The sequence below is a fragment of the Acomys russatus genome, chromosome 10 (genome assembly GCF_903995435.1).
Source record: "Acomys russatus chromosome 10, mAcoRus1.1, whole genome shotgun sequence".
In the NCBI taxonomy this organism is placed as follows: Eukaryota; Metazoa; Chordata; class Mammalia; order Rodentia; family Muridae; genus Acomys; species Acomys russatus.
Window position 1 is genome coordinate 40,397,367 of NC_067146.1, and position 14,379 is coordinate 40,411,745.

The following is a 14,379-nucleotide window of genomic DNA, read 5'->3' on the forward strand; positions in this document are numbered from 1 at the left end:
CATACTACCAACAGATCCAAAGTGCAAGCACAGAAAGGGCTTTGGAACTAGAACTAAGATTTAAATCACTGCCCAAATTTCAGACTAATCCACAAGTACTATGTGGGTACAGCAGCCCCAACACTGCATGCAAGTCTTAGAAAACTGCGGGTAACCATAAAATTAAGACAGAATCGGCAGTCTGAATAAATGCTGGGTTGATATATCTGTTAAAACAACAGTAACGCATGCACAGTGGCATATAACTTTAATCCCAGCACTCGGGAGGCAGAGGCAGGTAGATCTCTGTGAGTTTGAGGCCAGCCTGGTCTACATAGTGAGTTCCAGGATAGCTAGAGCTACATTGGTGAGACCCCCCATCTCAAAAAAACAAAACAAAACAAAAAAAAAATCAGCATTGTCTAACTATTGTAATAGATAAGGAATCTACACAACACTAGCAATATCTTGTGTGCAGTCAAAACTTACCCAATACATGCTACGACTTTGAACAGTAGTTTAAAAAGAAAGAAAGCAACATACCGCATCCCTCACAGAAGTACTTGATTTCTTGAGTGCACATATTTCTTTCTTCTTCTGTTCAATGTAGTATCTAATCTCTTTATTGAAAGAAAGATTAAAGGTTAGTAATTTTACCTTTAGAGTTAAGCAGTGACATCTTAAGTGGTGATAATCTTAGGTTAAGGGTTATTATTGGAGGTACCCCAACTATCAAAATTTTTACTACGTAAAGTTAAGAACTAAAGACAGACATAGGCACTTGTAACAAATGTTGCCAAAAGACTTCTTACCATCAATATGAAGAATCTTTACTCCCCATGATAAGGCATTTGATAATATACTATTAACAGGAATAAAATCCTGGAAAAAAAAAAAAAGACAAGTTTGTGCAAAAACTATTTTAGAAGTTATTTAAATCTTAATGCCATTGAAGAGGTTATATATAACGTCTCTAACGAATTACAATAGCAATGAGGACCTTGTTTTATATTTTAGCACTTTATTTTTATTGTTGTTTTTTGAGAGAGCGTCTCTCTGTGTAGCCTTGGCTGTCCTGGACTCACTTTGTAGACAAGGCTGGCTTTGAACTCACAGCGATCCACCTGTCTCTGCCTCTCGAGTGCTGGGATTAAAGGTGTGTACCACCATGCCTGGCCTTATTTTGGAATTCTTAAATCAATCCCAATTAATATATTCCTATGTTTTGTTTGAGACTTTGTAGCCCTGGCTGACCTGGAACTCAGAAATCCACCTTCCTCTCAAGTGCTGGAAATAAAGGCGTGCCCACTATGCCTATCATAACAATTTAACCAGTACTCTAAGGCAAGCTTCATGTTTCAGTAATGTTTCAGATGCCCACAAGATGGGGCTGTTTCTCCAGGTAAAAGTAGCTTTTGACAGTGAGATGATGTTGTAACTTAAGCTTTTCCACTCAAAGTTAAAGAGTAACCCCAAAATATCTGCAATTTTCAATTAAAAACTGTGTATGTGGTGTGCACATGTCAGTGTGCGTGCAGAGGCCCAAGGTCAATGCCAGGCATCTTTCTTCAATCATTCTCCACTTACAATTTTTTTTAGGCACAGTCATTTGCTGAACCTGAAAGTCACTGATTCAGCTAGGTTGACTAGCCAGTTAGCTTCAGGGAACCACTTGCCCCACCCTCATCCACCCCCAAAACTTCAAGGCTGGGATCAGAGGCACCTGATGCCATGCCATGTGTTTTCCTTCTATGTGGCTTTTGGGTTTTCATGCTTTCAATGACAGGCATTTTTACCAAGTTTACTACCTGCCCCGAGTTGAATATTTTTTAGTATGCTTATTTATTCTACATGTGTGTGGCTATACACATACCACCACAGTGCACACTTGGAGATCAGAGGACAATTTACAAGTGTTAGTTCCTTTCTTCCACCATTTGGGTCCTACATATCAAGCTAAGGCCACTCGTATGGGAGCAATCAGCTTTACCCCCAGAGTCACGGAGGTAGGCCATGGTTAAATTGTAAATAAAATATAGCTGGGGTAGTGGTACATATCTATAAAGCCAGCACTTGGAAGTCAAGTTACATAGCAAATCTGAGGACAGCCTGAACTATGTGAGCACCGTCTCAGAAAACCAGATAATATAGAAGCAAACTATGCATTGCATGGTTTTCTGTCCTTCTTGTCTTTGCACTGAAAGGTCTCCAGCTCTGGCTGGCTTTGAACTTCTTATTTGCTGAATATGCCCTTCAACTTCTGGACCCCTCTGCCTTGCGAATGCTGTGATGACAGGTGTGTGGGGCTATCTATGCCTGGCTTATGAAGAGCTGGGGGTCAAGCCAAGGACCGCATAGGTGCTATACCAGCACACTGTCCCAACTGAGCTCCAGGGGCAGCGCCCCATGCCCCCCCCCGCCCCGTGAATTTCTAGTTCCCACTCACATGATCCTTGACAGCCTTTTCAGCTAATAACTTGCCTCGGCTCAAACACACCTGTAAAAGACCAAGACAACAAACAGTTGTAGTACATCAGAGAGAAGGTTAGAAAGGTGAAATCATTAAGTAGGTACATTTTGTTTATATAAAGTCTCAGTGGCTATGAACACAGTACGTATATGGTCAAAAGTGACTTCATTATTCTCTAGTCAAGACAGATTATTTTTCTTTTTTTCCAGTGGAGAAAACATCAACAAAACATACCAAGAACAAAAAGAATCTGAATGAGACTTAACAGGGTCATTCTTTAGTAAATTTTACAAAAAAATTAAAACTGCTAGCATCCATTAGGGGAAAAAAAATCCACAATTCTCAAGTTAACATTTTACATACAGTCTTTGTTTTCCTTTTTGTTTTTTGGGTTTTTTGTTTTTTTGTTTTTTTTTTTTTTTGGTATATTCTAGTAGGCACTGTACAGCTGAGCTTATCTGCAGTGCTTCTAACACTTTAGATATGCTCTTACTAGGATGGCCCCGCTGGCCTCGCACTTGTAAGCCTCTTGCTTCACGTTCCCAAGGAGCGAGGGTGACAGGCCCGGCTTAGCTTTATATTAAATGAAGAGCGAAGAAAAATAAACGTCACACATGACTTTAATAAATTATTTCAGCTTTAAAGTAGGAGAACATGAAAGGTAGTTGCGAGGGTATTAACAAATGAGAGCTTGCTAGTACATTACCTTCTCACCACAGCACTAACGCACAAGCCTGCCTCAGTCTCCCTCAGGTGATTTCCTTTGCAACTCATTTTTCTTCACATTTAAACTGTTTTTCACGTAAAACAGATAGGGAAGGTGTGTTTTAAATGCCAACTTAATTACACCTTAATCTAGCAACTTAGATACATTAAGCATTTTATTTCTTACTCTCTTCTCTAATTATTTAAATCATTTACTTTGTTCTTTTTGTCTTCCAACTTGACAGGAGTGTATTGTCAGTAACTTTGTTTAAGAGGAATTTATGACTTTTTTGATTTTTTTTCCCCCACCAACCTAATTTGTAGGCTGTGCAAAAACAGGCAGTAAGCTGTGATGCTCAGCTTGTTTATCTCTACTTGGGTACAACTTGACTACACTGTATTATTAAGGAAAAATAATCACCTTTCAAAAAGACAGCAATGTTCTTAGAGAACGGCATAGGTCTTTGGCTTTAGAACCATTCCACTTATGCGCTATAAGCCCAAAAGCCCAGAGTCAAGCTGTAACCCCAGCACTGCGGAGACTGAGAATTTTGAGATCAGTCTCGGCTATGTAAGGAGTTCCAAACCATTCTAGGAGGGCTACATAGTGCGACCCTGTCTTAAAACCATGAGATCCACTTTCCTCTCCTCTCAGCGTGTATGACACACTTACTCTGTCTGGAGACTTAAAGAAACTTCCATCGTGGCTGGGATGAGGTGAGGTGTTCTCGGCGGTGTGTGCAGATTCTGGACTTGGTACAGGAGAAATTCGACCCAATGTTTGTGCGTACTTTGCTTCCTTTTTATTTGAAACAAGATAACTGATATCTTTGCTGAGAAATTCTTCAACTCGCTAGAAGAAAACAAAGTATTTTTATTAAAAACTCTAAAGATATTTAAAAACACCACACCGACAGAGATGAATATTATACAAACTTGCCACCTGTGGCTAGTCAGCACCCACCTGAAATGTAGCTATTATAACCAGGCCATTGAATTTTAAATTTCACTTAATCTTAATGAACTCACTACTACCTAGCACATCACAGTTCCAAATCATTACGTTTATAACATTTCCTAAGGCTTAACCATAGAAGAGGACAGCAACCTTTCCTCTCTTAACCTGAGCCGTCTCTCAGCTGTGGAACCTTTACTCTCACAAGCACAGAACTGTTAGAAAATGTGCAGCCCCCAGCAAGCTTTGGTAATACATATACCAAGACCACTCATCACCCAGGGCAATGGAATGAAGGCACACACCACATAAATACAACTAACACAATACTAAGAACTAAGCAGAAATAACTAATAATCAGCAAGAAGACTTTTTTTTAAAAAAGCTCTCTGTAAGTTCTACAGGATTCTCCCAATGACAGGCAGCAGTCAGTGCCTGCCAGTGCATGCCGAGCCTGGTTACCTGAGTTTGATCACCTGGACTCACATGGCAGAAGGAGAAAACCAACTCCTGCCAAGTTCTCCTGTGATTTCCATGCGGGAGTGCGCACACTCACACACGCTACATAAAACAATTTTTAAGGGCTAAAGACAAAATGAAGCAAAGTTTGTAATCGATAACGCAATTTAAGCTACCATTAACTCAGAATTAGCTCTTGACAGGAACAACCTGAATGAAAGACAAATTGTTGCCCCTCTTCTTAGCAACTTTTATTTTCATTGATCAGCTAATAAAGTATCCATACTTATTTATTGCAGAAAATATAGGTCCTGTATAAAGGTAGAATGTAAATGATAATTTATACCTAAAACACTGCCTTAAACTTCATAAAGTCTCCAGTAACTCCATATATGTGCATGTGTATACACAAGCGTACACACACACACACACACACACACACATACTAGTTCAACTATTGTGAGTAACAATTCCAAGGCAATGCCCACCTTCACAATGCTATATATCCAACCATCACTACTATCCATTTCTAGAACATGGCCATCCCCAAATTTGACTCCTTTATTCCTCTATGTCCTCATGATGATAACCTCCATTCTACTGTCTTAATGAAATTGATGACTCTATTCTAGGTTGTTCATTGCTATGGTTTGAATGTTCCACTTACACTGTTGAAAGTTAATGCCAACTGTGAGGTATTAGGGTGAAAATGGGCTGGAGAGACACTCAACAGGTAAGAGTATACAGGCTGTTCTTTCGGAGGACCAGGTTTAGTTCCCAGCACCCACATGGAGGCTCACAATCACCTGTAACTTCAGTTCCAGATGATCTGATGACCTCTTCTTACCTCTTTGTGCACGGCATGCAGGTGGTGCACAGCCATATTCAGGCAAAAACACTCACATACTTAAAAAAAAAAATCTTGGTGGGTGTGGTGGTGCATGCCTTTAATCCTAGCACTTGGGAAGCAGAGGCCAGCCTGGTCCACAGAAAGCCCAGGACAACCAAAGCTGCACAGAGAAACTCTGTCTCGAAAAATCAAACAAATAAATAAATAAATTCTTTTTTTTTTTTTTTTAAAGGTGACAACTCACTCTCTGTGGGTCATGACCCATCTGGGGGGGGATCACATCAGATATTTTACATATCAAATATTTATATTACGATTCATAACAGAAGCAAAATAGTTATGAAGTAAATAGCTACAAAAATACTCTTGGCTGGGGGTCACCACAACATAAACTGTACTAAAGGGTCACAGAATTAGGAAGTCTTTGGAGATAAGACTCGTTGGAAGTTAAATGAGGTCATAACGGCAGGATCAAGGCCCAGTGTTCCTGCTCTGGCTATGCAGAAGGAAGAGCTCTGAGACAGGTTCTAAGAAAATACCTCACAAAAGCAACTTACGGAAGAGAGGGTTGATCTGGTTCAAGATTTGAAGGAATATAGACAATGCAGTGTGGCCGAGAAGGACGCCAGCGGGAGTGTGAAGAGGCGACCCAGTGCCTCTGCAGCAAGGAAGGGAGAGATAACTGCCAGTGCTCTGCCACTCAGGCCAGAGCAGCCACTCAGGCAACAGTGCCTCCTTGTCACAATTTGCTTTATGCGCCTGTGCTAAATAAAACACCGATCAAAACCAACTTGAGGCGGAAAGAGGTTCAGCTGTATTTCCAAGGAACAGCCCACTATCTAGGGCAGTTCTCAACCCCCTAAAGCTGCGACCTTACAATACAGCTCCTAAGGTAGTGCTGATCCTCAACCACAAAATTACTGTCAGTGCTGCATCCTGACTGTATTGTACTGTAAATATCTGTGTTTTCTTATGGACTCCAGTGACTCATGCGAAGAGGCGAGACCCACAGGCTGAGGACTACTGATTTAAGGGAAGGAGCTTGAAGGAGCTGAAGGCAGGCCATGGAGGAATGATGCTCACCAGCTGCCACCATGGCTTGCTCAGCTTGCAGATGTTCACATATCTCTTTGATATCCTATTTTTAATTCTTTCTGATATATACTTTTTTTTCTGAAACCACCCATACTGTTTGCACAGTTGTTGCCTCATTTTACATTCCCAGTAACAGTGGACAAGTAAACTGTGAAAACTAACATGTTTATTTTCTGGTTGACAGTACCTAATAGGCATGACTAAGGTTTAGATTTGTGTTTATCTCACAATCAGAATGTGGTGGGGCTGAATGTCTATTTAGCCCTTCACCCATTATTTATTTGTTATTTTTATGTGTATGAGGGCTTGCTTACATGTTCGTTCTGTGCTGGTGCCTGAAGAGGCCAGAAGAGGATGTCAGATTCTGCACAACTATAAATGATGGTGAGCCACCATGTGAGCGCTGGAAACCAAACTCAGGTCTTCTGTAAAACCAAGTGCTTTTAACCATCTCTACAGCTCCCTTCACCCACTGGATTATTTTTCTGTTAAAATGTAGGCCTTCACAGCTGGGCCTTTAATCCCAGTACTTGGGAGGCAGAGGCAGGCGGATTGATGTGAGTTCGAGGCCAGCCTAGTCTACAAAGTGAGTCCAGGACAGCCAAGGCTACACACACAGAGTAACCCTGTCTCAAAAACAAACAAACAAACAAAGTAGGTCTTCACATATTAGTAACCCTGTCTCAAAAACAAACAAACAAACAAAGTAGGTCTTCACATATTCTGTATACAACTCACTTATTAGATACAGGACTAAAAGCTTTCTTTGGAAATAGGTCTCATATAGCCTTGAACTAACTGAGGATGACCTTGAACTTCTGATTCTCCTGCCTCTCCCTCCTGAATGCTGGGATACTGGACTGTGCCACTGTTAGCATTTTATGCAATTGTTGGGACTGTACCCAGAGCTCTATGTAGGCCTAGCAAGCACTCTATCAACTGAGGAAACATGAATGATTTGGAAAATATTCTCTACCATTTAGTGGATTACTTGTTATTGTCCCGGGAGACAGTTGAGTTGTTATGCAATGTTTCCTAATTATTTAGACTCTTACATTTATGTCTTGGCTTCATTTTGAGTTAATTTTTTACATATGATGTAAGTTAAACACCCAAATTCATTCTTTTGCATGCAGATAGCCAACTGTCCTGAAACTAGTTGGCTGAACTATCTACCACTTAAAAACAAAGACAAGCAAACAACTAACTGTATATAGTTTATTTTTAAGATCTCACTCATTGGCCTGAATGTTACACTACTATAATACCATAAATTTCTCCCAGTTTTAGATGTTTTATAAATCAAGTTAAAACTCCTTAATGTAAACTAAAAAAGGGAGGGTGGGGCAGTTGAGATGGCTCATCAGATAAAGCACTTGCTACTCTTTGTAGAAGACCCTGAGTTAAGTTCACAGCATGTATATGGTAGTTCACAACTGTCCGCAGCTCCAATTCCAAGGGGTCTGATGCCACCACGTCATGGCTTCCTTGGGTACTTACAATGTCTTTATACATACACATACAAACATAACTTAAAATAAATAATAATAAAAACCTTCTTTGGTAGTTCTGGGTACAGTACAACACACAGAGAAACCCTGATTTACTATCCCTCAAAATAACACCTCCACAAACCCAAAAGGAAACCAACTAGAAAACCACTTCTACTGAGTGTGGCTCACTCGGGTCTCTGCTACTTCAGAATCAGGGAAATTAAGGCAGGAAGGTTATAAAGTTCAGGACAGCCTAAAGAATAAAGTAACACCCATCCACCCCACCCCACCAAAAAAGGTCAATCCTTGAAACATAGTCAAAAATGGAGTTCTGTAAGAATTCTGAGTGCCTGTGAGAAAACTCCAAGAAAACAAGGTATCTTGGCTTGTGACCTCAGTTTTGACCTCCTTTTTCCCCGCATGTCTTTTATAATCTGATTCTGACATAAATGATTCTTGCCACTTCCACATCTAAATTTTCCTCTCAAGGTAGTTTGTAGGCCATTAAGTACACAAACACACCTATACAGGCATATATTTTAAGTATGTTCTTTCCAGAAAGTTTGTACAGTTTACTAAGTATAGACCTTCAAGACCCAGTTCAAACCGAAATTGTACTGACTCATTATGATAGGTAAGTGATAAGCATTCTTCCGCAGGTGAAATCAGCTAATTCAAGGGACATTATTTAAGTGCATGTTTATTTGGTGCAGCCCTCAGCAGGTTCCCTGGTCCCAAGGAACAGGGTCAGTTAAGTTAACATGCACCAGAGGGAGGGGCGGGGTGAGAGAAAGAGAGAAAAGGGAAACAAAATGTCTGGATTACAAGTGAAGAGCCTCTGTAGGAGGGGAGCCCCGCCTCTGGACTGGAAAGTTCAAGGTAGAGGGAAGGGTATGCCAACCATGCCCTGTAACTGGTAGGGACTGAGAGATGCTGGAAAAACCTGGTTTTAAAAGGCACCTAAGCCACTTTTCTGGCCTGAAGCCCAACAGTAAACATTTTCATGTGCCCTAATAGCGATTTCTACCTATTTCTAGTCAAGAGCTCACAGGGCTGTTCTGTAATTATTAGTTATAATGCCCACACAATGTCCTCTACAATTTGTCCACTAGAAGTAATCTCCCCTTTCCTTGACTTTTATATTGTATTACAATCAACTGTACCCATGTATTGTGTAAGTTTCCTGGAAGACTGAAATATTCCATCTTATAGCGCTTTAGTCTGCTTTATTTTTAGGCCCTGCCCTCCCAGGTTCAAGCCACCAACTAAAGTAGTAAACAACAGCCTTATATTTTCTTTCTCCAATTGTCTTATTCTACTCTAAACTGTTTAGAAATGGGCCTAGTCTTTTTTTTTTTTTTAATTCTTTAAAAATTTTTTTTATTTAATTAATTTATTCAGATTACAACTCAATTGTTTTCCCCTCACTTGTATCCTCCCATTCCTCCCTCCCCCCCTCTTTGACCCTATTCCCCTCCCCTAGGTCTGTGACCAAAGGGGATCTCCTCCTCCACTATATGGTCACAGCCTATCAAGTCTCATCTTGGTAGCCTGCTTATCCTTTCTCTGAGTGCCACCAGGCCTCCCTACCAAGGGCAAGTGGTCAAATATGGAACACCAGAGTTCATGTCAGAGTCAGTCCCCGCTCTCCACATAACTGTGGAGAATGTGCTGTCCATTCCCTACATCTGAGTAGGGATTAAATGTTTACTGCATGTTTTGTCCTTGGTTGGTACAGTAGTTTGAACAGAACTCCCTGGGTCCAGATCTGCCCATCATGATGTTCTTCTCGTAGATTTCTATGACTCTCTGGATCCTTCTATTTCCCCATTCTCCCACATCTATCCCAACCTCTTGCTAAGTGAGGACTTTCAGGGGACACCCCTGACAGCAAGATGACTAAATACTATCTCCCTAAGTAATCCAAGCCAGCATGAACGTGAGCTCATGATCCTCCAGCCTTTGTCTCCTAAACCCTGAGATTATAAGCACGTATGACAGCAAGCCTGGCTCTATGTCCTTCTTAAGTGGTTTTGGTTTAGCTATTTTTCTTAACATTACAAAAGAAGCTTCACTATTAAGTGAAAATTGACTGCTGTACAGCCAGTAGTTGAATTATCACAAGTATTTTTTTTGCAAATAAATAGATATTAACATGGTTTCATTAAAACTCAAAGAAAACAAATACTTGTGGTCAATTAAACAACGATACTCTATTGGGGCAATCTGAAGCAAAAATATATAATAAAAAGGATAGAATGGTTATAAAAAATTAAAAATTGGGGGAAAACATAACCTTTTAAATGACTATTCGACAAAATTGGTGCTTCTTTAAACATATTAAGAGAAATTAAAACATGGAGTCTGAACCGACATCACTGAATTACATTGGAATAATCAAATAAAGAGTGATAAGGACCGGAACTTCATACTTTTTTCAACAAGAAAGTCAGTGACTTGTGAAGTCAGCTTTCTCTTTACCTGCAGGTCCCAAGGATTACATTCAGGTCACCAGGTGTGGCAGCAAGAGTCCTCCCTGACTTGCAAGCTACCTCACTGGTCTCCCCCTAAGGGGAGAGTGCAGATGCAGTCCCCAATAACACAAATTACACAGCAAAGCTTTTTGCATTTGAGGAAATGACAGGAGTTGGCACATCTGGAGTGCTATGGATAAGCCTCACCTTAGAAAAAAATCACCTTTGTGACCATGGTAAGTCCCTTCTCACATTATAAAACTAACGCTTTTAATATATCCACTGAGATACTTGAAACCATTTGACATAAGTAAAATCAAAATATGCCTTAACAACTAAATGTGGTAAAAGGAATTAAAAAATTGTTTCCTGAAGGTATTTTAGGAAGTTTATGAGGATGGGGAAGAAAGGAAGGGACAGTGGTAGCTGGGCTTGGTAGGGCACACCTGTAATCCCTGCATTTGGGGAGGCAGAGGCAGATAGCTTTGAGTTCAAGGCTATCCTGGTCTACAGAGCAAGTCCAGGACAGCCAAGGCTAAACAGAGAAACCCTGTCTCATAAAACCAGAAGGAAGGAAGGAAGGGAGGGAGGGAAGGAAGAAAGGAAGGAAGGAGAGAGGGGGAGAGGGGGAGAGAGAGAGAGAGAGAGAGAGAGAGACGGGGGGGTGGGGGGGGGGGGGGGGGGTGGGCAGGCAGTGGAAGTGATTCCTGTCCCAGTAGTCACATCACTCATTTAGTTCCCTTTCGATAGATTTCCTACATTGGACTTAGAGATATAACATTGTCTGAGGCATCTACTGCTAAAAACACAAATCTACACATCAGTGAGTTAGCTGGTCAGCATATTTGAGAAAGCTATCAACTACTCCATAGCCACCAATAGTTAAGAGAATGGTGCTGTACCATGTTACTCTCGGAATGAGAGACCAGCAGATGGTACTTCATTCTAAAATAGAGGGGTCTATTTCCAGGCCCTAAGGACAGTAACACACCCTTGACAGGCAATATAGTCAAGGGTGGAAGGTCTATCAACCATGACTTTTAGAAGTGCAGCCATATGGGTCATGATAAATGCTACCATAAATACATAAAAATGAGTCAACGAAATGAAAACGAGAAAATTAGGATGCTCATGGGAGTGAGAACAGAGTGAGCAGGAGTGGGAGGACAAGGAAAGGTAACGACGGCAGCTAACTGCAATATAATTTGTATATGATGTAATAGACAAAAAAAAAAAAAAAAAAGAAAAAATGACATTCATATTCTTCATAGTCAAAGTAAAACTCCACGTACCCCGACCTAAAGAAAACCAGACAAAGTTCAAGGGCACGTAAGTAGAATATCACATTAACAAGTAATTCTGTGAAATAGTCTTGTGAATTTCCATACTGGGAAGAAAAGGATCAAAAACACTTCCAGTCCAGCAGAAAGCTTTAAAACAGTAAAAATTACAATAACCTCATTTGCTAGGATTTAGGTAATATTAATATTATGTCTAAAAAAAATCTTCAGACTTTTACCAAAGTTTTCTAATCACCTAAGTAATGTATGTAAGAGGGAAGACTGTTTAACCATTACTCCAAGTGTTCCCTCAATGGCAGGCGAATGTTTACTCAGTAGTTCTCTCGTCATACATGTGTCCACACACACACACATCAGTCAACAACTATTTTAACACATAATAGCTCTAAGACACTTTCTCAAGACATAAACTTTGTGTGGGCATTAACGGTTCTGTGAAAACTCAACCCAATAATCAGTCGAGCAGCTGCTGATATTTTGGAAAGGACTTCACCAGGAAAAGGTGTCTCATTCCTTCATTCTGGGCCACTAGTCACAGAAACCTGAACATTTTGTCACTCTACAGAAGGCTCAAAAATGTTTTCTTTGTCCTTTGGTGGTGTGACTTGAACATAGAGAGTCTTGCATGTGTCAGGAGGTTCTAAACCACTAGGCTACATTCCCAGTTCCCAAATGATTCACTAATAACAAACATCTCATAGCTTATAAGGCTGCTATTGATAAGTGACTATGATTTTCCAAAATGAAATCCTTTAATGATTCCATATTAATTATAAAGTGCTAACATAATTTTTCTTTATCCTTTGTGGGTGTGTAGTTTTCACTTACCCCTCCAAGATCCTTTATATCTTTTTGTAGTTTTTCACATATGATAGAAGGCAAGTCAAGGTAAAATATTTTTCCCCAAAACGGCTTATATTTGGATTTTTCCAGTCTATTATCGGCTTTCAGGGACTTCAAAAACGGTCTGTTCTTTTCATTTTTGTCTTGGACGCCACCTGTGATTAAAAAAGAATCAGGTAATGTTTTATGCAGACAAGAATTGAACTGCTTAAAAAATATTCAACTTTATTCCAGAAAGGAAAAATTACCACTTAGGATGAAGATAAACTGCCCTGTATGCTTTCCACAAATTCCACAAGAGCTGAATCAGGCATTATTTATTCCTGTTCCAAGTATGAAGGGCAGGAACTCTATAAGGCCTTTCGAAAAGCTTACATTTTCAGGATATAAACTTCATGTAAGTATTAGCAGGTCTGTGAAAACTCAGCACAGGTGTTTCAAATTTTAAAAGTTTATTTACCTAGGCCAGCGCACACACAGAGAAGTATCTAGAATAAACAACCTAATCCTCAAGGGCTCCTGGGTGCTCAAATTTTGGTTTCCTAGTTTGTCTAATACTAAAAAGAATTGATTGATGCAGTTCACGCACTTCTGTTTACCTATAATAGTATTTAGGCCCACTAAGAAAGACACTGCCATTCCTCTCCCTACTTCTGAAAGCAGATGAGGATCAAATAAGTTATTTAAAGTTTCGAACACAACCTGCAGTTTAATACCTAATTAACAGACACACATGTATCTCTCAGGAAGATTTCTTATCATAAATGCTTATTGTTACACGAAATAATGCGATTGAAATAGGAAACTGTTTTTGTCTTCACTTGTCTATGAGGTTGAAATACACACACACACACACACACACACACACACACACACACACACACACACACACTCGCTCTCTCTGTTTTAATTATGAGTGACAGGAACTAACAGTCATAAATGGAGTGGGAGCCTCCGTGGGGCGGCGAGGCCGCCGGGGGCCCGTGCATTGTCTGAAGCTTGCAGCCCCGCGAATGCGGGAACGCAGCAGCGGCCGGGAGAGCACGAGGGGCTCGGCGAGCACCTTTCTCTCTCAGAGACCAACAGTGAACGCCTCCTAGGGTGCCGAGAACCCCCAGAAATGCGAAAGCAGCAGAGGCACCCGCAGAAAGACTCTCTAGAATCCGCCGTGGAACCGTCAGAGCAGAAAAGGATTAAAGGGACCGCGGCGGGGAGGGGCTCCATACCCGGGAGAGGGGTTTTGCTGTGGATCCTCATGGTCTCGAGGTTCATGGCAGCCACCAGGAACCTACATGCTGGGTCCTCACCGGGTGCCGCATGGGACGGCCGCGAACACAAAGCTCCAAGGCTCGCCCGCTGCCGCGGTGAGGGGGCCGCGTCCGCTGGCTGAGTTTCAGCGCCGGTTCCGGCGCGGAGCTTCGGAGCAGGAAGGGGTTGAAGCTCCTTACGTGGGAGCCGCGGCGGTTAAAGATTTGAAAACGCGTCACGCGACCGCGGCGCCCAGACGCGCTCCCCGCCCTTCCTACGCCGGGCCGGCCCCGCGCTGGCTCCACCCGCCGGGCTCGCGCGCCGCGGGCCACGCCCCCGGGCCGTGACTCCGCCCCGTCCCGCCCCGCCCCTCCACTCCCCGCCCCCAGTGCACCGGCCTGCAGTGCTTCAGACTCCCGCTCCTGAGCGTCCTCTTTTAAGTTCCGGCGGCGAGCTGCACACACGGGGCGTGCGGCAGCCCCGGCTGTGGACGCAGTCAGCCTCGAA

At 41.7% G+C, this 14,379-nt stretch overlaps 1 protein-coding gene across 1 annotated transcript in view; it reads right to left on the minus strand.

The window, feature by feature from the left end:
• Positions 1-14,137, minus strand: part of Dbf4 (DBF4 zinc finger) — a 29,011-nt gene extending 14,874 nt beyond the window's left edge. The window contains exons 1-6 of the mRNA XM_051152038.1: positions 13,851-14,137; positions 12,610-12,779; positions 3,828-4,007; positions 2,426-2,476; positions 792-861; positions 523-599 (exon numbers count right to left, since the gene is read on the minus strand). Of these exons, the coding sequence (XP_051007995.1) occupies positions 523-599; positions 792-861; positions 2,426-2,476; positions 3,828-4,007; positions 12,610-12,779; positions 13,851-13,896 (594 nt within the window). The 5' untranslated portion in view covers positions 13,897-14,137. The remainder of the gene's footprint in view (positions 1-522; positions 600-791; positions 862-2,425; positions 2,477-3,827; positions 4,008-12,609; positions 12,780-13,850) is intronic.
• Positions 14,138-14,379: the final 242 nt, after the last annotated feature.